Source organism: Chelonia mydas, chromosome 18 (genome assembly GCF_015237465.2).
Source record: "Chelonia mydas isolate rCheMyd1 chromosome 18, rCheMyd1.pri.v2, whole genome shotgun sequence".
NCBI lineage: Eukaryota > Metazoa > Chordata > Testudines > Cheloniidae > Chelonia > Chelonia mydas.
Genome location: NC_051258.2, coordinates 16,622,841 through 16,648,921, shown reverse-complemented (window position 1 = coordinate 16,648,921; position 26,081 = coordinate 16,622,841). Strand labels below are relative to the sequence as shown.

At 48.1% G+C, this 26,081-nt stretch overlaps 1 protein-coding gene across 2 annotated transcripts in view; it reads left to right on the top strand.

Annotated features, from left to right (window-relative positions):
* Positions 1 to 26,081, top strand: part of LOC102930966 (Golgi integral membrane protein 4) — a 73,845-nt gene that overhangs the window by 20,268 nt on the left and 27,496 nt on the right. For both annotated transcript variants that reach the window (XM_043531492.1, XM_037881005.2), the window contains 4 exons: positions 3,866 to 3,915; positions 7,527 to 7,580; positions 14,080 to 14,230; positions 19,860 to 19,942. In XM_043531492.1, the coding sequence (XP_043387427.1) occupies positions 3,866 to 3,915; positions 7,527 to 7,580; positions 14,080 to 14,230; positions 19,860 to 19,942 (338 nt within the window). The remainder of the gene's footprint in view (positions 1 to 3,865; positions 3,916 to 7,526; positions 7,581 to 14,079; positions 14,231 to 19,859; positions 19,943 to 26,081) is intronic.

Here is a 26,081-nt window from a genome sequence, read left to right as displayed (position 1 = left end):
TAGCAGAGGTCGGCAGCAACTGAAATAGTCTCGCTAGGGAATAACGCACCGCACCTAGAGTGATCTCCACCTTCATAGCACTGTTCAAAGGTTAATGAATCCTCCCAACATCCTCATGAGGCGGTAGGTGGGAATTATCCCTGCTTGACACATGGGGAAACTGAGGCAGAATGGTTAGTGACTCACCTGAGGCCACAAAGGGAGGAGGTGGTGTGAGATCAGGGATTGGAACTCTGGAATTAATGGCTCCTACTCCTGTATTTAGTCCCTGTCTAAGCAATCTATCTGTCTAGGCTCTTGCATTGACACCTTGACGTAACGTCTGAGTTCCACAAACCTGTTAACTAAACCCAGCACTGGACCGTGCCTCTTCTTTTTAAATACGTAAACTTTACATCAAGGTGAACTAGCTTGGTCAGTTTCACAAAAATCAATACAGCCATTACAGGTTCAGTGTTTGCAAGGTGCTCTGAAGATGTGCAGCTGCCTGGTGCTTCTTAATAATAATAATTAATAATAGCATTATTGCCAGCTCTTCGTTATTGACATTGGCTACAGATTGTAAAACCTCCCATTAGCTTGAAATCCAGAGATGAACATGTCTATTTTTAAGACTGCGAAATTGAATAGGAAATAAGACAGGAAGGGGCTAGAGCCTGTATCTCGTAGCTCTGAATGCTGGATGGCAGATCACTTTAGGCCTGAATGTTGCTGGCAATTTAACAGCTTGGTTTGTATCTTCAAAGCTGCTATGTGGAGAAATACGTCTATCCCTTTTGGTCTCATTCCTAAGCTCCCTGCATTTCTGGAAACGTTGACATGTATCAGCCAAGTTTGTCATGAGTCTGTGGATAAATAGTTGACTCAAATGTTGAATGTCTGTCTTCTAATATTTAGATTTCTTTCATAGTTTGTCAGCGTTGCTCTAGGAAATGAGGCGACTGCCAAAGGGATTCTGCAGAGTGTGCATGACTCTGAATGGCTCCGGGCTGCGTGCATTTTGGCTCTAAGAACGCTGAGGAGCTTTTCTCCATGACTGGATCCAATAGACCATTTATTTCAAGCAAACATAGCATTGGATGCTCGTGAAGTGAAGGACGAGTAGCGCTGTCTTCAGTTAGCTTTCACCACACACGCCCCAGTGTCCTGACCAGCTGTATGTTCTGCAATTACTCTGCAAGAGGGTAGCCCTCTCTTCAGAAGCCTTATATAGCAAACCATATAGTGGTTTGGTGACTGGGGCACAAGGACGTTGGCACGGTTACTCTACCAGGATCTGCGAGGCCAATGCATTAACTCCCTGTACCCATCCCTTCCCAGGGGGTTTGATTACCATTCTTTGTGTTGTGGTAGCACCTGGGAGTCCCGTTCTTGCACCAGGACCCCATCGTGCCAGGTGCTGTACAGACATAGATCCAACAGACGGTCCCTGCCCCAAAGAGCTTGTGCACTGAGCTGATGTGCTGCTGTGCCTTTTAAATGGAGGGTGGCAAGTCTGTACGATATTGGGCTACAGTTTGCTCGGCATTTTGGGGGGTAAAATGAAAAGCTTCACCCCCAGCGCATCCGTGCAGAGTGGTATGTGCTTGTCTCCCAGTGACACAGCAGTTAGGGTCAGTTCTGTTTCTCTGAAGCTTCTAAGGAAGTTGGGGGCGTAAGTTTCATAGAGCCATTACCTAGCCTAACCAAATACCGTAGCCTCTTGGCTGACCAAGATTTGGACCCCTTTGCACTCTACGCGACAAACTTACAATCTAAATAGATAAAGGCTGGTGAAGGGAAACTGAGGCACCACGTCAGGAAATAACTAGTCGCAGCAGGTCATTCACAGGAAATAGAACCCACGTCTCCTGATTCCCAGTTCAGTGCCTTATCCCCTAGGCCACTCTGCCTCCTGGCAGTAGTGATTTACACAGCCTTCTTGGGAGTGAGAGCACAGAGAAGGATTCTTGGAGGGGCTGCTCTTGCAGTGGCGAGGAGAAATCTGAGGCACACTGGTGCTCCCAAAGGTATCACCCCTTTGTCTGTTGCTTCCTAGGAGCTCACTTCTGATCTCACTGTGGCCCTGATGACTAAGCTGGGCAAGGGAGGGAATCTCTGGCTTTAGAACTGATTGGACAAAGCATGGGTGCTCCCGGCCCTGTGCTGGTCTCTGCAAGCCGACCAATGTGTTATGGGGTTTAACTATTCTGTGTTAACTCCTGCTCCCGTGACGTGGTACCGTCAGCAACGAGGGCTGGCACTGTCAGATCCTGGCTGTCTATGGGAGCTGCGTCTCTTCCCACAGTGACAGTCCTTTGGAGAATGCAGGGGAACCCTGGTGATGGGAATTTGGGAGATGCATGAGAGCACCAATGCCACGTTCTTCATGGAAAGGCCCTTCTTATTTGTGTGTTTGATTCAGAGGGAGGAGCACGCAGGAAGACACCGAATAATTGAATCCCTTTCCCAATTCCAATGACAGATCTACAATACTGTGATTGGATCTAGTTAGTACCGAGGTGGGGTGGGGAATTCACCTAACCTCCCATCCTAAGCAGAGGACGTAGTGTAGCAAATAAATGATACACCTTCATGAGGCTTGCAGGAGCCGTTGGCTGGTGCAGACAGAACTGAACGCAGTGCTATTTATGCCTGTCTACTGGAGCTGGGTTGCACGTGGAAATGTGTGCATCTGGCTTTGCTGGACACTTCTTTACATCGAAGCATCAACCAGGCAGCTTAATTAGAGGCCCAAGCACTGGGATATCGGGGGATGCTGCAGAGCAGGACAACAATGAGGTGCGTTATGTGTTGTCCCCAGACTGGACTAATGGGGGATGCTGCAGATCAGGATTGATGGACGTTGCTCGAAGCAGCAAGGGGACACAAGCCCGGAATAGCAGCTTGGTGCTGTATGGCCCCATTGAGGTGCAGTGATGGAGCGGGCCCTGAAGGGAGGTGAGCAGTCATGGGAGTTTGAGGAGTCCAGAGATAGCAATTGGGTCCCTCGCTTGGCATAAGCAATGAAGCCTCAGGAAAGGACAGGCCATCTTTTCAAAGGGCTTTCTGGATCTAATGCAGCTATACTTGTGTTTTCCTTAATCATAGACACTGTTATCTTCACGTTTTGCCTCTTGCAGTGGGTTAAGTGGAGTCTGTTTGAATCATTTTATTATGATCTGTTTTATGGTAGAGCCTAGGGACCCCGATCAGGTGCTGTATATGCAGTGCAATGACTTTTCCTGCCCTAAGGAATTGACAGTCCAGCCTTCCTATGTAAATCATGACTGAGAGAGGATGAGGTGGCCCAAGGTTCTCTTTGGACTCCTGGAGCCGGCTTTGGCTCACTGTGGCTAGCGCTCACCAGCCAGCCCTTGGGGAAATTTGTGTGCAGATAAATCGGTTTGCTGTAAAATGCACTGCCTCCTCCACCTGTGTATGCTGCAGCTTGCCACTGATGTTTTCCTTCAAGCCCACCGCCGTTCTGGGAGAAATGCCACCGTGTAGCTTTAAAATGTATTTCTCGCTAGCATCTTTCGTCTCAAAGGACCCCAAAGAATTGCGCAATCTTTGCACCCGCTGAAATGCAGCCATTCCTGGGGTGCAGAGTGGCAGCGATCTAGAACACTATAGTGTAGTGGGAAGAAGGGAAATTTTGGCCAGGACAGCAGGGCGGACAGGTTTAATGGAAAGTACTACACTGTCTTTGATCGCACAGAGCGGACAGGACCTCAGTGTTCTTTAAGTCTCTTAAAAGCTTCTGCATTCCATCTGGCTGGATCAGCCTTTTGCCTGGTTAGGAGTTTTTCTCCTTCTGAAAATTATAAAACAGATCCTTGTAAATTCCATCCAATTAAACACTCTCTTCTTTTTTCCTTTCTAGATTTTTTGGTGTATAAATTAGAAGCTCAAGAGGCACTCAACAAAGAGAAGGTAGGTACAGTATGTTCCTGTGTGTGTTTGAGAGAGAGAGAGAGATCCTTTCAGTATTTTCACAGCTGCACACCAACATACATTGGGGATGATGCTGGCATTAGAGTTTTGGGCCAGTAGGTATCACATCAGGATGAATCCTGGGTCACTTCATCATTAATGGTCTAAGGGCTTGTCCATGTGAATGTTTAGTTCCTGGCAAGCTGTGGTGTGAATCCATCCCACGCTAGCCTGCTGTGGACTAAGTGTCCATGTGGACCCTGCTGACTTGTGTTAACAGTTTGGGCTTGTCTACATGGGGGCATACAGAAAAATTAATCCAAACTAATTAAAGGTGTGCATTTGAACTGGATTAGTTAAATCTCATTAACACCTGTGTGAACAGCTTCATTCAGAATTAAAGTGGCCTTAATTCGGTTTATTTGAATTCATTTCCAAAGTGAATTAAACTAAATTGAATTATTAAGGCCACCTTAATTCTCAATAACAGCATTCATATTGGGATTTAATGTGGTTTAAGTAATTCACTTCAAATTCACATCTTTAGTTAATTCAGATTAATCTTCCTGGATGTTCCCATGTAGACAAGCCCAAACTGTTAACACGCATCAGCAGGGTCCATATGGCCAGTTAGTCCGCGACAGATTAGTGTGTAGTAGATTCACACCCCAGCTTGCTGTGAACTTGTCTACACAAACAATTAGTCTTATGTGAATAAGGGTCTATTTCAACTCAGTTGGGAAGGAGAAAAGAACTGTTTCTCTCTGGGGATGTTGCTAGCCCAAGTCCCTATTCTTGGTCCAGATCTGTAAATGGCAAACTGAGTGACTGGACTTCTAGCCTCCATGGCATCATGGAGTCCTGCTCAGCTGCCTATTGGCAAAGGAAAGGCCAGTTGTCTTTGTATTGGACAGAATTCTATTCACCTGAGAAACAAAGCATAGGGACAGCCCAGAAGAGAGAGGAACTATACTGCAGGGAAGCTGTGGACACTGTCCCTGCGACGGAGGTAAATGGTTTCTCCTGGTCTGTGGGTGGGAGCGCGGCAGCAGAACTGAGTCAGGGGAGATCACGAGTAGCAACAACCTCTCCCCCTGCAGCCCCGTCCCAATGGGAGGTGGGTGTTTGTCACTAACAATGTGCATGTTAAATTACCAGCTACCTGGTGCAGAGAGCCAGAGCAAAACAGTGCGTCTCGGGGGGGGGGGTTGTTCATGGAGGCAGTTGGGCTCTGCTAGTTATTCAGCCTATCGTAGCAGAGTTGATAGGTTTTACTGCCAACCCCCATCTGCTAAAAGGGGGGGTGTCTTTTTCCCCTCGGGGGTGGGGCGAGGGCATCTTTCAATGGAGATGGGAGTCCTTTGTCATCATATTCATAGCCCCTGACCCTTTGCAAAACAGAGAGCTTTGCATAACTGTTGGCCGTTGTTCACTGCATGTGATGGTGTGTGGCCAACAGCAATGAAAGTGTCAGTGCTGCTGAATTCAGGCAGAACTTTATTACTCGAGTCCCTAGGAGCCCAGATAGCTCAGCGTTTGCATCTGATTTTCACAGGCTTCCTATTGTCCCTATTTATGGGGCTGAAATAATGCAAGATTGGTCCCATTCCAGGGTTTTCAGCCCCATAACTACTCTTTGTGGTGTTAAATCCCCTGACAGCTGGACGTGCAAATGCTAGAGCCCCTCTTCATTTATATCCTCGCTGCAGTTTGCCAAGTGCCATGAATACAGCAGCACAGAAAACAAAGGGGAACCTTTATGGTTAAATAGTATATTTACTTGTAATGAAGAAGTTAATAGGGTGTACTGGTGAGATACTCCTGTGAATGTGAAGAGCATCTACAGTTACTGGGGAGAAAACGACAAGGAATCTTGATCCTCATGCTTCAGGGCTGGGGTCAGGAAGAAATACATCCCTAGGGTAACTCACTCACTTTAGATTATAGGACTTGTTACTCCTTCCCTGAAGCATCTGAAATTGGTCACTGCTGGAAACTGGGTGCCAGACTAGGTGGAACATTTAATCGGTTCCACTGTGACTGCTAAATACCACGCAGTAATGGAATTAGCATAGTGGATATACTTGCTGAACAGACTGATGGCTATGCAGCTCCATAGCAATTGTGTCCCTGAAACTCATTTGGTGGTAATATTTTGGGTCCTATTGAATATGTAATTTGAGTTGTGGGTTAGAAGATCGCAACAACTATGCACTGTGCTTAGTTCGCAATTCCATGGTGCTGCCTGTGATCTGTGCCGGGCTACTTAAAGCTGCCAAATACAGATCTGAGCAGAGATGCTTGTGAAAAGGCCACAATTCTGCATCTTGTTCACATCCTGCACCCTGCAAGCTCTGAGTTTTCACAGGGAAAAACAGAATCTGGGCCCTGCCTTCTGGGTCTTGGGCCTTGTCTGCACACTAACTGCACTGGTTTGATTAAAATCGAGTTGGTTTAAAGCAGTGCAAACCATACTCTGGATATGTGGTTTATCGGTAAACACATGGTTTATAACTGGTAGCTGTACCCATATCCAGGAGTTTAAACTGATGCAGTAAAACCAGCGCAAAGATTGGTTTTTAGTTAAATTGGTGTAACTTTCGCATGTAGGCGAGGCCTTAGGGTTTGTGTTGTCTGTCTCTCCCCTGCAGCCCATTAACAAGAGCCCTCATCCCAGTTCCCAGGGAATTCTCTCCTTTACAAAGCTCCTCCAGCCCATTGTGCTCGGGTGAGAATCACTGGTCAGCGAGAATTACTCTGCATTTACACCAGAGGAATGAGAGCAGAATCCTGCCCCTTTAATTTTAATTAACTTCCCTGTCTGCATCTTAGTGCATGTGCTCGGGAGCCAGATTCTGATCTTACTTACACTGGTGTAACTCTATTGAAGTCAGTGGAGTTACTCCAGTTTTACACCACTGTGAGCGCAGAATACAACCCTTCATTTTCTTTAAACTGGAAAAAATTCCTTGAAACCAATATTTTTTTGTGAAACAGGCGGGTTCGATGAAACACCTGTGCTGAAAAACTTTTGGTTTAAAAAAAAAAAAAAAAAAAAGCTTCCAGGTTGCTAAAGTCTCTCATTTCAGTATTGTCAAACCAGAAAGTTCTGAGGGTTTTTTGGTCTCAAAACAACTTTTCACGTAGAAATGTAAGTAAATTTTTCACTAAAAAAATGAGTCAATATCAAAATGAAAAGTTTCAAAATTATCAAAAAGAAACATTTTGATTAACCCAACCAAAGGGATGTTTTTGGATTTTTGGTTCACAAAATTTTCAAGCTTTCAAGTTTTTGTCCAATTTGTGATCGGATTTTTTTTTTTTTTTAAATGTCAAAAAGTCTTATTGGACAGGAAAACTTTCCTGCCCAGACTAAACGAGTAGTTTAGTTATTTTAAACTAATCCATTCTAGCAGCACTCACTGAGAAGTGACCCTTCTTAGGCTAAATGGATACAACGCTTAGTCTTATACAGGAGACCAAACATCATGGACGCTGACTTGCAGGTACTTTTAATGGGATGATTAAGTAGCCACACAGATGTTGGTGCGTGGTTTTGATCTGCCTCTGTATCTTCGGCATTCTAATGTGTTTATGATATTTTGTTACAGCAAGATTCTATGAACAGATATGGGGCCCTCAGTTCACAGCATAAGATACTGAAGGTAAGTCAGCGCATGACTCCTCCTCTTTGACTGGTGAAAACTGTCTGTGCCGGGGTTATACCATGGATCTTGCCCTCCTATTGTGACCCAATTGGGGTCATGTTGGAAACAATGCAACAGTCATTTCCCCCTCGCTTTGAACCTCTCCGCCTTTCACAAAAGGTTTGACTAGCACACAGGTGCTGGGAGACTGTGCTGTCAAGTGGTTAGAGCGGCAGAACTGGGGGCTCTTGGCTTGCAGTCCCATTTCTACCAGTGACTTACTGTATGATCTTGGGAAGTCCTTAATATCTGTACCTCTGCACAATGGGAATCCTACAGTCATCACCAGAGCATGTTCAGGACTCTACCGGGGGCTGCGTGCCGAGTGAGGGGTGGGGCGGAAGCTCTTTGTCAGACAAATCTGGCTTTGCAGCGTCAAATGTGGCGGGGGGGGGGGGAACACAAATTTCCACAAGTTTTTAGACAAAAATATGAAATGGGCCTTTTGTCAAAATTTTGCCCAAAAGAACCAAAATTGGAGGAGGGGGAATTGCACACAACACAGCAGGGCCTCCTGTGAAACAAGTCGCGTCTTGCACAGACCTGTCTGGGAGCAGAACTTGCCCAGGACAAATGTCCCATTGTCTTTTTCTACACTTGGCTTGACCCTCTCCATCACTCCCCCCCTCCCATTCCACCTGGACCCTGGAACATTCTCTGCCTTCCCGTTTGAGAGGGGAGCATGTACAAATGTTCCTTGGTGCTGTTACTGCACCTCCCATCTTCAGATTTCAACCTGCTTCACAAATGGGAGGGAATTAAACCTCACAGAATCCCAGCAAAGTAGACAATATCCCCCCTTCTACTGAGGGGAAACTGAGGCCCTCTTCTGGCTTCCTAGAGGAAAGGGCGCATATATGAGAAATGCCACCAGCTTGACTCAGGGGCTGTTGCCCCCTCTGTATCTGCGTGTGATAAACATTTGTAACAGGAAATGAGTCTCATGGTGGAAGGTGCAGGGCTTTCTCCACAAGTAGCAGAAGCCTGTGTCTGGATTCCTGTTGTCTCATCAGCGATGTGATTTCTCATCTCTTTGCATCTCGAGTGGAGACTGAATTTTTTTTTAAACGTTCATCAGAAGAATGCACATCGTCACCATTTACTGTCTGCAAAGGCAAAGAGCTGGATTCGAATGAAAGGGATTTGTAGACCAAGATCTCCTGACATTGCCATACACTGGGAACTTGCAATGAATGGCATTTTCCTAGCACTCGTGGTGCAGGGCATGTATTATTTACCTCTTCGTTTTTATCAACTGATATTTGCAGAACTGCTTTGTAAGCCACAAGAGAACTGTTTATTTTGTAAAAAGAAAAGGAGTACTTGTGGCACCTTAGAGACTAACCAATTTATTTGAGCATAAGCTTTCTTGAGCTACAGCTCACTTCATTGGATACATGAAGTGAGCTGTAGCTCACGAAAGCTTATGCTCAAATAAATTGGTTAGTCTCTAAGGTGCCACAAGTACTCCTTTTCTTTTTGCGAATACAGACTAACATGGCTGTTACTCTGAAATCTGTTTATTTTGTAATGCATGTCTCCAGATGCTGTCCAGAATTAAAATTGCAGCTGGCAGAGAGGTCTCAGGCACTGCACACCCTGTGAGCAGGAAAGTGAATGTGGAGGTCTTATCCTGTATTCTACATGGCGCAGATCAGTGATTCTCAACCTCTCCAAGACTAGATGTCTTTCTAAAAGATATACTCTTGCTCAGCTGCAAATTGAAGGACTTGATGTAGGGAACACTGAGTGAAGTTTTATGATAGATCCGTAATACATCTTAAATACTTTATGGCTTCCATTACCATAATATCTGAGCACTTTACAACACCTCTCTGAAGTAGGAATGGATTAGCCCCCTCCCCCCTCCCCTTTTTTTTTACATGTGGGAAACTGAGGCACAAGAAAACTAAGTGAGTTTCCTCAGGTCACACAGGAAGTCTGGCAGGGCTGGGAATTGAACCCTGGCTGCCAGCTAGTGCTCTAACCACTGGACCATCCTTCCCACAGGTCAGATCTTTAAAATCAGTCTTTGGTCAGCAACCCAAAAACTGAGCACAAAACTTGCTCTGCAACCCACTATGTTTAAAATAAATAAATAAGAAAAATTGATCCAAGGCTAATGCAATATCAGTGTAATTTAATTCAAGATGCATCTCTTCACGAATTCCTTTTTAAATTAAATTTAATAAAAATTAATAGTAAAAATTTAGTTTTATATTAAGTCAATCAATTATTTTAATGTAAGAAAGTAATCTAAAACTATATTTGGCTGAAATCACATTAAAAAGGGACCTATGTGAGTCCACTGTGAAATGTATTAGAGAAGGATTGCAGCTAAAAGTGCTAAGTAATTCTCATTAATGTGAAATGTGAGCTTGCTTGCAGTACATCACTTTCTCTGTTCTTGGTGCAATGCACTATTCCGTGTGTTCTCAACCCGGCGTGTGGCCATTCCACAGCAGAGAGGAGTCTGTTATAGTTCTCAGTTACTAGACTTTCTCTCAAATTGCAGAGTGTCATGACTCAATTCCTGCTCACAACCAGGACGGTGGTGGTCATGCTTCTGCAACAAGTGGCATTGGGTCATTCTCCAGATTTAAACTTGTTCCTGTATTTTTGTCTATAGGACAAACCTGAAGCCGAAAGCAGTGGTCAGACCTTCTGTCTCTGGCTCCAAACTTGCCACTGGCGTCTATCTCTCTTGCTGAGTTTATGCTCGATGCCTTTTTCCACACATTGGAGCATGTCATACTCACTCATGCAGTTGCTTTTAGATTCATAGACTTTAAGGTCAGAAGGGACCATTATGATCGTCTAGTCTGACCTCCTGCACAACGCAGGCCACGGAGTCTCACCCACCAGCTCCTGTAACAAACCCCTAACTTATGTCTGAGCTGTTGAAGTCCTCAAATCGTGGTTTAAAGACTTTGAGGTGCAGAGAATCCTCCAGAAGCTATGGACGCTGCAACCCTGTTGGAGCTATTGGGGGACCCACTTCCAGGCTGCTCCTGTGACTTGAGAAGTCCTCCTGCGCTCATAAAATGAACCAGGTGCCGTGTATGCCAGACTTCTGGCTTGGTACACTGCAGTGTGTGAATACTCGGTGTACTTGTAAAGGGTAGAATGGCAGCCAAGACTCCTGGCTTCTCTCCCTAACATTGACTGAGGTCTCAGGCAAGTTATTTAACCTCGCTGCCGCACTTTCTCTGTTTCTTGATATTTCCCACTTTTGAGTTACAAACCTTTTTAAACCATTAAGTTTGCTCTAAGCAGAATATTTTTCCTGAGGCTGATTTGTGGCTGACCAATCCCCTGGAGCATGTAAGTTTAAATTGCTTTGGACCCCTAGTAAGCCTTGTGTTCACAAACCATTACAGTTCTTTGTAGCTTATTTTTTAAAATGGCAGGCTGGGAAAGATGCTCCTGTGGTGAAGGAGCTGGACAACGGGTATGTCTACACTGCAAAAAAAAATGTGTTTTTCACTCAGGTTGGTTAACTCGGGTTAAAATAGCAGTAAGGACACAGCAGCTCGGGTTAAAGCCCACAGAGCAGCCTGGGGCTCAACATGAGCAGCTAATCCTGGTTAAACGCCAAGTTGCCATCTCTTCACTGCTATTTTAACTCAAGCTCGCTAACCCAAGTTAAGGACGCACCTCTTTTGCAGAGTAGACAGGCCCTGCCACTCTGGAGATCTGGGTTCAGTTCCTGACCCTGCCACAGACTCCCTGGGTGACCTGGGCAAGTCAATTAGTCTTTCTTTGCTCAGTTCCCTATCTCTGTAAAATGGAGATCGTAATCCTTCCTTGGTCTGTCTAGACTGTAACTGTTTGGGGTAGGAACAGTCTCTTCTCTATACAGCACTTACATAATGGGGTTCAGATCTCAACTGGCGCCTCCAGGTGCTACTGCGGTACAAATCCTAAATCAGCATTGGGACAACTCTGTGGATCCTGGGATACTATTTTCATCCGTACTATATGTACGTGAGGACCTCCCTGGCGTCTCTCTCTTTACCTTATTGCTCTGAGTAAGATTGTACAGCAGGAGACGGTTTGTGCTATGGACTTCCCACAGATCTGAAGGCCCCATAAAAGTACGTCCCATTGTTACATGAAGCCGTGAGGATGACTCCAAGCACTGATGGCATTTTAAAAAAATCATTTAAGGGAAACAAATTGGAATGATTGCTGCAGCCCTGCAGAGTTATTGTATTGAAAGGCCAGGAGTTCACCTGCGAGCCGGTCGATTTATATATGTAATTGGTGCTGGCAAACTAAGTGTGGAAGGACTCCATGGGTTACTATGGGAAACCAAAAGGAGGTGAATTCTGGTTCATTGGGTTTGAGCAAAAGGATGTCTCCACATGTTTTGTTCTCTAGTGTGGGGAGGGCAGGGAGACGGAGTCTGTTTTCAAATTATTCACCCTGCATTTTTGAAACTCCACTCCCTCTGAGCTCAGCCCATGAGTCTCATTAGGACCCCTGGTCCCAGTGCCCTCGCCTTTGTCTGGAGCAGAGCTGATATGTGGCCTGTTGGCCGTACATGTCCCCCATGGGTCAGATTGAGGCAGCAGATGTGGGACTTCCTCCGGCTCCGAGCCGTCTGTACTAGTGGGGAGGGGGTCCCCGCAAGGGGTTCTCTAGCAGTTTGGTGCAGTGGGGGAAAGCAGCTAGCAGGTTTTCAGAAGACAAACCCAAAAGAGAGAACAAAGGTAGATTCCCCATGCAAGAGCTCAGTGTGTGTGTGCTTGGCAGGCAACGTCGGGACACAAAATGGCGGCAGGAAGGGGAATTTGGTCCTGTTTAAAGGTGCAGGACTCAGGAAACTTGGCTTAGCAGATCAAACTACACACACCATGGAAACCTCTTTTGTCTTTCCGTGTAACGTCCCGCAGTGTGGCAGGAGCTCTGGAAAGGACGTCTGGATTGCCGCAGTGTGCCACATGCATATGGTGAGGGAAGGTCATGGTCGTTGGGCGAAATCCAGAACCATGTGCCAGAGCAATGAAAACGTAACGCAGCAGGAGGCCACGTGGGGTGAGGAGCATCTCAAGAAAACACATGCTAAATCCATCGGCCGGTTGGAGACTTTGGGACAAGTAACAGCATTCCCTCCTGGTTAACGTGCACCATGCGCTGCGCTAGGATGGGTGGCTTCCATGGAGAGTCTCCAGTTCTTTCTTCCCCGTACTGTTACTCGGAACCGAGAAGCTTTTTTTCCTTGCCTTCTCAGGTCCCTCCTCCCCCAAATCCCTCCCTCAGTGAACTCTCTCCTTGATGTGTCTGGAATTTTTTGGCACCTCACTACAGGAACCAACTTCAAGAGGAAGCCTCCACTCTCTACCCCGGGGGAAAAAGAGGGCAAAGAATCCCTGAAAATAGATCTCCACATCCCCTCTCCTCCCCTCTATCAGCCTCCAGTGAGATGACAGTGGGAAGTGCAGGAGGTGGCCTGCTTTCGTTGGCAGTAATATGAAGTTTTCTGGGCTTAAAGGGCCAGGCAGTTTTGTGGCTTGCTGCCGTTTTCATAATGGGTATGAGCCAAAAGCCTGGATCCAAATCCCACATCCCGAGCTCTCAGGAGTTCCTAGTCCCATATGGGAACTTCATGGCCCTAAGCATCACCCGGGGCAGCGTTACTTGGCGGTTGGAACACATCAGAGGGCTGAATGAAACAAGCAGGTGGGTCACAGTCCCAGATCCCGTCGGAAATGCTTTGACAGCCTGACACCCACCGCCGTGAGTGGCTCTGACTGACTGACTGGCCTTCACAGCCTCAGCCAAGAGGCCGGGATTGTGTGGCGCATGGAGACTCAACCCTCTCGCCTGGACAGGTGTCCCTCCAGCTCCAGGGCATGTGTGTAAAGTAGAGGGTGTGGGTGACGCTTGCGTCCGGGGACAGAACAGATGCCTGCCAGGAGTGGGTGGGTGAGATTCTGTGGCCCGCATTGTGCAGGAGATCAGACTAGGCGATCATAATGGTCCCTTCTGACCTTAATATCTACGAATCAGTCCAGCCTGGTGAGAATGCACTAAAATAATGCTGTCTGGGTGGTCAGCACTGGAAATAGGCCAGGAAATAGCACTGCGTAGTGGAGCTGAGGGCACTTCAGCGTCCGGTGTGGCTATTGCAGGGCATGGGGCTGTTACTCTGTAAACTACTCTAGCACGTGTCTAGGTGGGGAGAGGGCCAGGGGAAATACAAGCGTGGAATGGACTTTTGGCTTCGACTCTATTCCTGGGTGCCAGGGGGACTTTGGAGACGGGGGCGTGAGGCGGAGATGGGCTGCAGAGAGGGCCCTGTACTGGAGAGGTGTGATAGAGGTGGGACTGCAACTGCGTGCGCTGGCAGTGCGTTGGAAACGTCCCAGCGGAGGGGATCAAACAGCTGCGCGGGGGGGGATTTGCACCAACCCTGAGTGTTGCTTTTTTTTTTCCCCCCCCTCCTGTTCAGAACCAGCACGAAGATGTCAAGAAACAGCTGCTTGACCTGCAGCTACAGCAGAACAGCTTGAAACTAGAGCATCGCAAGACGGTGGAGACCCACAGCCAGAAATACGCCCAGCTGCAGCGGGAGAAGGAGAGTGAAGTCACGGGCTTGCAGGGTGAGCGCGGCGGGGAGCTGGGCCGCTGGGAGCAGAAGGCGCGACGGATGGCGCGGGTGTGGGAGAGGGAGCCCTTCCGCCTGTGAGCTCCTGCTCGTTCCCTTCCGCAAACGCCAGAAGGATCCTGAACAGAGTACAGGCTAGTTGGGCATGCGTGTATGAGAGAGGCAGGGGAGGGAGGCTGGGTCAGTAGAGACAGAAAGCTGTTTAATGGTCTATATTGAGTGAGTTTGGGTCTCAGTCTGGTTCCCAGTGTCCATAGCGTGCACCGTCCCCATTGGCAGTCTGAGCCAAGAGGCCAAGGCCTGAAGAGTTCAGGCTCCACGAACTGCCTCTCACCGCAGGCGGTTCGGGATGCATCCTGTTGGCATGGGACCGTGGGGAAGCTTGCCTTGCTGCCAGCCATGCAGAAACTGTCCTGTGGGTAAACAGAAGCTGTTGGCCCCAGGATTCTCACCCGCAGAGCTGGGCGAAGAACAGTTTCTGGCTCGCTGGCAGTTTCCAAAATGTGTTTTGGGTCGAACACGATGTGTCATGCGACCCGAAGCAAAAGGCTTGGTCTCGATTTTTCAGTGGGTTTTACGCCTTTTTAAAACGAATGAAAGTTGAAGTCTCAAACCCGAAAAGGAGTTTTGACTTTCTTAATTTGGGGTGGGTTTTGGTTTTTTGTTTGTTTTTACACGAACCATTTGGTGAAACGGATACAGAATCACAAAATGTTTCGGCGTCGCCACATCTGCATTTTTCACAGGGGTGGGAGGGAAGTTTTGGGTGAACCATGTCTCCCAGCATCAATCATGAGCACTGACTAAGCTTCAAGCGAATCGTAGGGAAGCCCAGTTAAGGGTCTTCTGAGTAGAATTCTGCCCAAGGGTGGCCCCACTAGCCTAAGTGGTGAGTGTTTTAAGTTCAGCACAAGTTGCATGGAAGGCACATGGCCTCTGTGGCAGTGAAGTTTTCAAACTGCCTGGAGTGGGCAGGACAGTACTGAAATTCCACACCTCCCTCTTTGGGTCTAGGTATTGCTACCACACCCCTCACCATGGTATCTGGGCCCTTGTTCTGTTACCCAGAGTCCTCATGGTGCTGCATGGTGAGACACTCTCACAGCGGAAGGGAATGGCTTGCTCTGGAGGATCCTAAGGGTTGTCCAAATCCAAAATCGGAGGCTCTGAAGTGCTATTGTGCTAGCCAGTGTGTTGCCCACGTGGCATGAGCTTCTGCTGGAGCAGAAGGATAGGAACACACTGGGGCAGGGTCTAGCTGGGATTCTCCATGCCTGTGTCCCACAGTACACCTGTGTGTACCTACTTTCTCTGAGCACCGTCTGCGTATCAACATCTGAATTCTCGCCTCACTGTTCTCCTCTGAGGAGCTGAAGGCTGAGCCCCCGTGTTCTTTCTCTCCCGACTCCAGTTTCCCATCTCTTGCTTCACAATTGGCGGTTTGATGAACTGCATGTGCTGAGTTTGGTTCTGGGATGTTGTACACAGTATAACACTCATGTCCTTCAGAAGGGGTCTGCTCAGCACATGTGTAAAGAACACTTCAAAAAGCCAGCTAGATGGAGCCTTTGCCCTGTGGCTTATGGCACAGGGCCAAGGGATCAGGCTATTTTAACCTTGCTAAGTCATTGTCATCGTCTTTCTTGCCACTTCCCTGTTTGGGGTTGCCGACTTTTATAGAGTTTTTCCAAAACTCATGATTGTACACTTGGCTGTCTTGCAAATTGGTCTCTGTAAGGTCTGCTGATATCTGGTCCCTGTACCAAGTCTTTGGCCTCTGCCTTGGTCATCTTCCATCCATGTTTATTGCAGGGGCTGGTCTATCGCTATGAGTCTCAGATCTCTGCTGGACATGTCCATTCCAATGTAGCCTTATCTCCCTCAACTTGTCTTCAGTTGGGGCAATCCAATCTTAGGCCCCTTATAATTTCATTTCATTTTCTGTCACATTTGACCATCTCAACACCACCTTCTCTGTGATGGAGAGCATTCAGATTTATTTTCATGTGGCTGGCCAAGTCTTTGTTCCGTACATTAGGGTAGGTTGAATTATGGTTTTATGTTCTCTTCCTTTTAACTTTACTGGCATCTTTTCATCACAGGTGGGTCAAATCCCACCATTTGCACGAAGCAGCTTTTGCGCGATGCTGGGGGGCACCATTGTCCGCAACCACTGATCCTAGGTATTCTTTCACTCTCTAAGCCGTCTGCCTGTGATTTCTTTTTATGGTGTGTCGTCCTCCTTCAGCTTTCATCACCTCAGTCTTACCAGCGTTCACTCAACTTTCACTCTGTTGCAGCTGTTCAGAGTTGGTTTGCCGGGTCGCCATACATATCACAAAGTCACCAGCGAACCGTTTATTCCAAGGTGGCTCCCTTCGGATATTCTCGTTTATCACATCCAAGACAAGTGCGCAAAAAAAGTGGATCCGCAATGCAGGCCAACATTTACTGGAAACTCTCTGCTGCAGCTCCATTTGGTTTTGACTGTGGCAGTTACTCCATTGTCTATATCACGGATAAGAAGGACGTATCCTTCTGGCACACCTCTCCATCACAAACTCCACCAAACTAATTCTCTTGGTACACAGAGGTGCTCGGATACTAGGTCTCGTAAATTCTACCTACCTATATACTCGTTCATTAGCCCGTTCATTTATAAGCCAACCCCCCAAGGTGGATAGGTAAAAACAGTAAAAACTGTATGACCCTTTCATAAGCCAACCCTATATTTCAGGGGTTGGAAAACTTTGGCTCCCAGCCCGTCAGGGTAAGCCGCTGGCAGGTCGGGAGGTTTTGTTTACTTGGAGTGTTCACAGGCACGGAGCCCCTCAGCGTGCCACTTCCCGCAGCTCCCATTGGCTGGGAACGGCGAACTGAGGAGCTCCATACCTGCAGACGCTCCAGGAAAACAAAATGACAATGTATTAGATATTCAATTCAATGATTTCATAGAGTTTAAAATCATCAAATTTTGGTGTAGGCCTGTTTATAAGCCGACCCCTGCTCTTTGATGCGTCCCTTTTTTACCAAAAATATTCGGCTTATGAACGAGTATATAAGGTACATTTTGGAGTAAATTTAACCCTCCCTTTTTAATTTGCGGTAAGCGTACATAAAACTCTTCTAATGGCAAAAATTGCTGCAGGGAATGCTGATACCTCTAATTCCTGCAGAGCATGTCTATTTAGTTCAGTTTTTATTGAGATCGTGAGATTTTCGAGGTTCATTTCTAGCCCCTGGATTGGGTCTGAGAGAGTGAAAGCTGCTGATGGGTTTTTGTTTTTTTTTTACTAATATTTGAGTAATGCTGCTAGGGCGGAAAAATAAACCCTACGTGCAAGCTAAACAGATTACCCAAATATTTGATTCCATCTCTCTCTTGGAAACACACAGCGAAAAACAGCGAGGAAAATGATTTTTATCAAAGCAAAGGGGGAATAAAGCTCAGAAAAAACACTTAGGGGCGGGAAAAAATCTATTCAAGGAGTCTGACTTCAGCCTGAGATAATGGACATTCAGTGCCCATCTTCCCGGCTGCTCATTCACTTGGTACGATACCATTCCTGCATTATTAACTCTAAGCTGGCTGGTAAATCTTTCTTTTGTGGGAAGGTGGTGGCTGAAACCCCGGTCAATGAAATAGGTTAAGAGATCCCTCTGTCATTGAAAATAAAGGAGGCATCAGAGCAGCTGGAAACCAGGTGGTTCTTACCAGGTTCTTACCAGGTGTTGTGTCGAGAATTACCCACTCTTGGGCCAGGGAGATGGTTAGAACGGGTGATTGCCGGCAAGGCAGCTGGGTTGTGTTCTCGGCTCTTGCTCATTTGTGTCACTGGTCACTTTACTGCTTTGTGTCTCTGCCTCCCAGCTGGTAGCATGGAGATACTACCCACTTTTGTAGAGCACTTTGTGATCCATGGATCGCTGTATACTGATTCTTCAAAGACCTCTGAGGCTTGCAAATACTGCTGAGCGAGCTGGGGTCTGCTTCTCTCCCAGGCCCCCACGCGTACCCCCACTTTATGTTCCCTGCTGTTTTTTTCCACTCCCTCGTTATAGGACTTTATGTGTAGTAACACCAGGTCTCCCCCGTACAAGCCCTTGCTCTAATCCATGCGGTTTGGATTTCTCCCGCCATGTGGAGCTACCCCTCTGCTTTCTGCAGATTTGACCAGGTTTGAACTTGCACTAGAGAAAAGCTCTAAAGACAAAAGGTGACATCTTGGCCCTGCTGGGTATGTCCACGCTGCAATAAACCACCCAGGGCTGGCCCGTGTCAGCTGACTTGGGCACAGACTGCAGGGCTAGAAAAACCGCTGGACCCAGGCTATGAGACCCTCCCCCCCTCGGGAGTGACATGCACAGTGAATAGAGACACCATTGTAATTAGGTTTCAGAGTAGCAGCTGTGTTAGTCTGTATCCTCCAAAAGAAAAGGAGTACTTGTGGCACCTTGGAGACTAACAAATTTATTAGAGCATAAGCTTTCGAGGGCTACAGCCCACTTCATCGGATGCATAGAATGGAACATATAGTAAGAAGATATACATACATACATACATACAGAGAAGGTGGAAGTTGCCATACAAACTGTAAGAGGCTAATTAGTTAAGATGAGCTATTATCAGCAGGAGAAAAAAACATTTGTAGTGGTAATCAAGGTGGCCCATTTAGACAGTTGACCAGAAGGTGTGAGGATACCTAACATGGGGAAATAGAGTCAATATGTGTAATGTCCCAGCCACTCCCAGTGGCTGTATGGGGAGTGAAAATACCACACTCTCGCTTGCCATGAGGTCCCTCCGATCTATTTGCAGGCTAAAATACACACCAGTGCAGGTTTGAGATTCTAGTGGTGTTTTAATACAGCCTCAGGCAGAGCCCAAAATAAGGTTGGCACAGTCTGTCTCTTCCCTTGGGGATACAGAGTCCATTCTTGTATTCAGTGCAATGCGGTATGTCAGAATTGGTGCGTAGCCTTTCATGCATTCGTGAGGATACGAAGAGTTTGCAAGGAGTACAACCCTGATGCTTCAGGGCATAAGCCAGCCGCTGAACAGGTTAGGAAGTAACTTTCCCAATGGCCGGGTTAACCTAGAACTGCCTTCTCCAGGCTTTCTTGCACCATCCTTTGAAGCAGTCTGAGAGACAGGAGACGGGAAGCTGTGCTGGATTGGCCCCCTGGTCTGATGCGCTCTGCAGTTGCTGTATGTGGTTGAGGGTTGGCCGTACTCTGTCACAGATGCCCTGCCTGAAGCGCCCCCCTTCCAGAGTAGGGGCTCTGGCATGACTGCCTGCCTGCCAATAAACGGCAGGAGAATAGCTGAGCTGCAAGTGAAGGAAAACCTCTTATTCTGACCAGCAAAGGGCATAAAAATGACGACGGCCCCTGACCACCCCCGGCTGCCATCTGGTGTTTAGGTCCCTCTCTAGAGCAGGGAGTTACTTGGGTTGACGGGGGGGCCGGTGGCTTGTATCTGAGAGGATGCTCCAGTCGTGCCACCTGCTCTTCCTCGTGCTTTGAGAGCCCCGGCGTTTCCATGTGAGTGAACGGGATGCGAGCGAGGAGCCGCGCTTAGCCGAACCGTTGTGTTCACCTGTGTTCTCTCTCTCCTCTCACAGATACCATCTTCAAACTCCGAGAGGAGAGCAAGCTTCTCCGGCAGGCCCACCAGGATGTCCACTCTCAGCTGCTTGATGCTCAGGTAATAGATGCTGTTAACAAGGTAGCCAGAACACAATGGCCTGGTCCTGAAGTCAGGTGAATGGTGTTTATAACCGGCTTAGAGCAAACACACCAACTGGATAGGGCTTCCTAGTTGCAGAGGGACTAATGGCAAGAGGCCTTGTGCTTGTAAAGCCGTTTGGTCTAGTGACTCAGCGCACAATGACCTTAAATCGGAGACTGGGCTTTGCTGCCGGCTGAGATGAGATAAGGAATCTCCTGACCTTAAGGTTTCCCAGGGCTTTCCACTGTTGTTGGTTTGTGCCCTGGCCTCTTGACCAGCACTAGTGACTTTCTAAAGTGTTGTGCTTGCAGAGTGCTTTGAGAAGGTGCTGGGGGGGGGCTGAGCAGTGGTCTCATTTGAAGTGTGTGATACTAGGAAGGGAGGGGATTTATTTAGGGGCGGTCACAGGAGGTCTGGATGAAGCTGAACACAGGGAAATGTGAGCAGAGCATCCCAAGAATGAAAAATATCCCCCCGGGGAATAAACTCTGAACTGAAGTGACGGGAGCATCATCCTTGGAGTGCTTTAATTAGCCAGAGCCCTAGGGAATACTGAAGGGAACAGCTCTCCACTGGCTGGGGCATGGCTGGCTCTCCCAGGTGGGGCTTGTCTGTGGAGTCAGGGGTGTACATAGAGTTGCACCATAGACTTTCCTGACTCTGGCTCTCCCATCCCAGTGGGATACCTGAATGGAGAGGACCGACTGGATTTCATGCATGGACTGGGAGGCCATCTGAAAACGAGGGGTGAGGACTCCCTGGCATCTTCCGGAGGTCGTTTTGGTGTTAAACAGCAGAAAGAAACCCACCTTCTTTGCTTCCAGTGCCTAAGAGCTGGACGGAAATCCGCCACAACCCAGGCCCTTCGTATGTTCAGTATTCATTTAAGCTTTGTTCGGGAGACGATTCTTGAAGGTATCTTCCATTCCATTTCCGATGCCCTACCTTTTGGGTTCAGCCTAGGAGGGGCTGCAGCACATCCTCCAGCTCCGAGGCTTTTAATAGAGCCCCTGGCCTTTCAAAGGGAACTGCTGCTCCATTACTACCTTGATGGATCATTCATTGGGGAAGCCTCCTGCCAGCGGAATTTTCTTTTCGTCTCTTCTTCTGAGGAGGGGAAGACAATATCCAGCCCCAGTGTCCAGACCAGCTCTGCCCTCCCTCCTCCCACCCCAGCTCGGTTCTATGGTAGTGAGACATGCAGCCTTCCGGCTGTAAGTGGGCTGTTCAATGCAACTGGAAGCTGTTACCCTTTGATGCTCTGTGTGCAGTGACTTGATGGTCTCAGCTGAGGGGTCTGCGTTACAAGACCCATGCTGCAACTGACTCTCCTCGGTGCCCTGCTCAGCAGTCTCTGCACAAAGATGAGGGTTGAGGCAGGTCTGGAGGGAGGTGTTGGGGAAGGTTGCTCTGATCCTGTTCACGTTGTGTCCACTTTGTTCGCTAAGGGAAGCCTTCAGCCTCCAGGGCTGCCCCTCAGTGCTCTTCACCAGCACTGAAATCACTTGGAACGGCTGTTTGTTTTTCCTCTCTCTGCTCTAGCACAAAAGTCTCAGTTACACAATTCACAGATTAGGCAAGGGAAGCAGACGGTGTGGTTTTAATTCAAACCATCCAAAAGTGTCTGGCAAGTCCCCCAAAGATCTACTTACCTCTAGCACTCAGCTCTCTGTATTATGTCCTCCATGATCTGCTTTTTTCAGTCTGAATCCTTTGGAAAGAGCTTTGCAGCCTGTGTTCCTGCAGGGGCTTTGTGGGGTTGGTTGTACGGACATTTTCCCCTGACATCTTTTAATTCTGCTTATCCCAAACTGACCCAACCCCAATATCCTCCCAGAGATCAAAGGTTACACTGATCTGGGACTTGTTCTGTTAGGCCCAGAATGAGTCCCAAGACTATCATGCTACTAGAACGGGAATCAAAACCCTTGGCTTTGGGGAGGAAGAGATTCAGGAACATCTGCTTGTAAGAGGATGAACAAAAACCCTGAGCTGGGGAGAAATCTGGATCTGAGCTTTGGGGCTGAGGCCCATCGCTATGCTAGACTAAGAGACCAGTATGGTCCTGGCAAGGTTTTGGGTCCCCTAGTATTAGGGACAACTGTTCTGCACTCTTAAAAGGTGGTAGCAGAGTGTGAGACCACTGACCGTGAGATCACGCCATTCTGATTAGCAGCTTGCTTCCTCCCCAGCCACTGGAGTTCCAACATATCTTTGCTAAAATCCTCTGAGCCCCTGTTCTCAAATGGTCTGAAGTCTCCACTGCTAATCCTAGTTCTTGATGCAAGCAGCTCTTCGGGGACTTGTGTTTTCATTAGGTGTTTGTGTGAGGCATATCATGATGGGGAGCCTGGATCCCTAACTGAGGTCCATAGACACGACCATCATGCAAACAACAAATGACAAATACAGGCGGCTGCTGAATGTCTCCGGCTGAGATGGCTGCAAAGGTGCTTTGGTTGGTGGAGCAGGACAGATGCTTTCAGGACCCGTAAACCTCTCCGAGCACTGGGCTGGGCCCAGCCCTTGGAGTCACAATGATCCCTGCTGCATGACTGAGACAGTAGTAAGCATTAACCAACCTCTCTGTGGGTTAATTCCTCCCGCAATAACCAGCGTGTGTCATTAAACCCAGATCTCAGGAACGTTTCCATCCCGAGTGGTGTTCAGTCACCTTCTGCCGACGGCTATCCAATTAATTGCAGAGAGAAATAGTGCAGGGCAGTCCTGCCTGGTTGAGACGGGGACTCGCTTGGGAATACAAATAGGCACTCGCAAACGGTAGAAAATGGTTCTCTGGCTGCTTCGTGCGCTGATGCTTTTGCAGAGGGGGAGGCCTTGGAAGGGTTCCTAAGAGCGACACCAACAACATGTCCTTGTTCAGCTGTAAAAGCTGCCGAGCGGGGGTTGAGTTTTTGAGGCGGGGGGCAGAGAGGGAGGCCTGAAGCGCAAGGAGCACGTAACGCATGCAGGTTTCCTGGAGAGGCACTTGCGATCAACACGGCCCCTGAATCCCAGCACATTGCAGGAGTCCCACTGCTCCAAGACAGGGCTGGGGGCCACGGGGCCCCCATTACGGGCAGGCACTGCGTTTCTGGTGCGGCACTGCGCAAACCGGACAAAGCTGGGACTTTGCAGATTACCGAGGGACAGGAGAGACTGAGGGGGAGATCAGTGTCTTTCTGAGGCCCTCGAAATGAGCCAGACCCTCCAGCTGCTTTGTCAATATATTTTCTGAAGTCATGTCACCGGCTGGATTAACGTGTTCTGTTGCTAATTAACAGCCTGCTGTCACGCTCTCCTGGGCTGTGCGCTAAGCTCAGAAGCGGGGAGCTGGCTGTGGCTGGATGCGGCTGACAGCCAATCCTTCCCCTGAGCCAGGCGCCGGGGGTGCTAAGGGCTGGAGGGGAGGGGATTTTTCTTCCCCTTATTTGCAACACTGTTCTTGTTTCCTGGCCTGCTCTGCTCTGGATGGCTCCAGGGAGTGCCAACATCATGAAGAGTTCATCACTTCAGGTTAGTTCCCTGAATCCAGCGCCGGTTGTTGGCTCAAGTCCAGGTCTCTGGATCTGAACGCAGTCGCTCTGTGACAGCTGTTTGCTGGCCCATGTGACATTTAATTGGATGGATGAGGGGGTAGCTGAGTAAATTTCCCCATGGGCAGGTGCCCAAACAACCACCAACGTACTCGGAGACTAGCCTGGTGGTTGAACTGCCTTTCCCTTCCTCCTCATGGCTGAGGCAGGTTGGTGGGACGGCTCGCACAGGCCCGGTCCGTGATGTGCCCAATAAATAAAGGACCTCAGTCAATCCAGCACCCTCCACTGGGGCCTACTTCTGTCCCTCACTGTTTCACAAATTCTGGACAGCATCCGCTCCTTCCTTCAGGGAGTGGTGGGCGTTGTCCGGCATCTTCTGCCTGGTGTCTCCAGCTGGTGCCCTTGTATTGACCCTCACTCCTATGCCTGTTATTCTGAGAAATCAGCTGGGTCCTGGTGCTGGTGCCCCTCCCTCAGTTTGGGGGCAGGGCTTTAGTTTTGGGTGGGCCTAGACCCTCCCGCCCGAGATTCAAATAGGCCAGCATCCTTAACCAGCACCAAAACCAGCAGGTGATGCAAGCGGCTCCAGACATGTGCCCCCGCCCTACCTGACAGCACCCTTACTGCAGATTGAAATGCAGCTCAGCTTTGCATCATTTTGGCCTCTTTACCAAAACTCTCAGAAATAGCCTCAAATGTGGATTTAGTGATGTGGGCACCTGTCCTCTACAAAGCAGATTGAGACCAAGCCAGCTCGTATAGGCCATTGAACAGCTGTTGGAGGGTGGCAGGTTTTCAGGGGCAGCCTCGGTCAAAACCCGAAGCGCTACCGGTGAGAGGCTCCATGTCCGTTACCAGACACCCTTGTAGCTAAAATATTCTTGTCTGGCTCACTAAGTGCTGAGAGCATTTGCACCTTGGCAGCGAATGCAGGATCAAGGGTGAATAATTCTTTAGCTAAGCACCTCTCAAATGCTCTTTCGTGGATTCTGTGCTGGGGATATTAGAGCAAAGCAGTTAGGAAAATGAAGTGTATTTTGTGTGTGTGTATCTCACACACACTCTCTCTCACACACAAACCCTTTCTCTCTGACATTTAAAAAAACATGTTAAAAGATTATTATGGGTACAAAGTCAAGTACTTGGAAATTAGGAAATGCCAGAACTAAGGCTGCTTGTGTTATCTTATTTCACTCCCTTGTGCTGTGTCCTGTGGAAAAAAGAGTTTGTGATCACACAGTAAAAGACTATCATAATCATGCACAAGGGGGTTGAATTTAGGTTGCCATTGACTTCACTGGGGCCAGGATTTCACTCTTGGTAGCTAAGCAAGCAGATTCCTGCATCAGCCAGCAATTCTCGCTATCAGTGCGGTGCTGATCTGCACCAATCTTGCCTTCCTGCTGCAGATGACAGGTGAGTGTTCATGCAAAGGGAATTTACGGAGCGTGTTCTTTATCCAAGGACTGCAAGGCACTTGGCATGCCTTAGTAAATTGACAGGAGCATTGACTAGCTGGTGTTCTGATAGTACAGATGGGTGAAGTGAAGCACAGAGGGGCGAAATGACTCTCACCCAAGGCCTTGCAGAGTGAATCAGTCTGTGCCGGGTTTACTAGAATGAAATCTCTCTGGTTTGTTCTAATCTAGCTAATCTCCTACCAGCTGGGCTGATCCTCTGTGTCCCACAACCCATTCCCTACCTCCTTTCCCGTGCTGCCTTGTCTGTTCTTAAACAACCACCACTGCCACCCCTGAGGTCAAAGCAAAATATGATCGCAAAGGAGAGACTTGAAATCAACAACCTCTGCTCAAGGAAGTTTCCTCCCAAACTTTCCTCTCTGCTTGGAAGACTTATCGCCCAACTCCGGTTTGGCAATCAGATGAAAAGAATTCCCCTCCCTTCCTCCCACGCAGACTTCCCTATGAATAAAACGGAGAGGCATGCCAAGCCCCTCCTGAAAGGCTTTTTCAAGCCCTTTTGCTTTCTAGGGTGGGGAGGGAGGAAATGAGCTGATAAGCCGCAGCAAAGAGAAAAGTGTTACATTTGCCTTGGAGTCCAGGGGAATCCATTTTCATTGAAGTAAATTGAATTGTCAAGTAGAATTAAGCCAATTATTGTCAATCCCTCTGAGATGAACTCATCCACTGAGAAATGGCTCCATGGAAAAGAGCCTTGACCCGAACATACATATGTACGTGTGACCCAGAATGAAAGGGACCAGAAAACCAGAGGTGTAAGTGCAGAAGGAATCCATTCTGCAACATAGGCTGTGAATAGCACTGTTTGAAAAGTCGGTTGCATGGGTCAGCATTTCCAATGTAAAAAACGGATGGTAAAAGCTGGACGCCATCAGGCTTGCTGGGGTAGGGAAAAACTGAGTCTGAAATGCGGGACATCCGTGCAGTCGGGACAGATGGGAGAATGACCGTGGCGGAGACTAGCTCTTCTTGGGGGCTTGCTGCAGTCAGTGATGGGGTGGTGCTGGACAATAGATGTGAATTCTCTCCAGCTCCTTCTTGCACATGAACGCCCCGCCCCAGCCTAGAGGAGAGCAGGACTCTGTAGTGATGTCT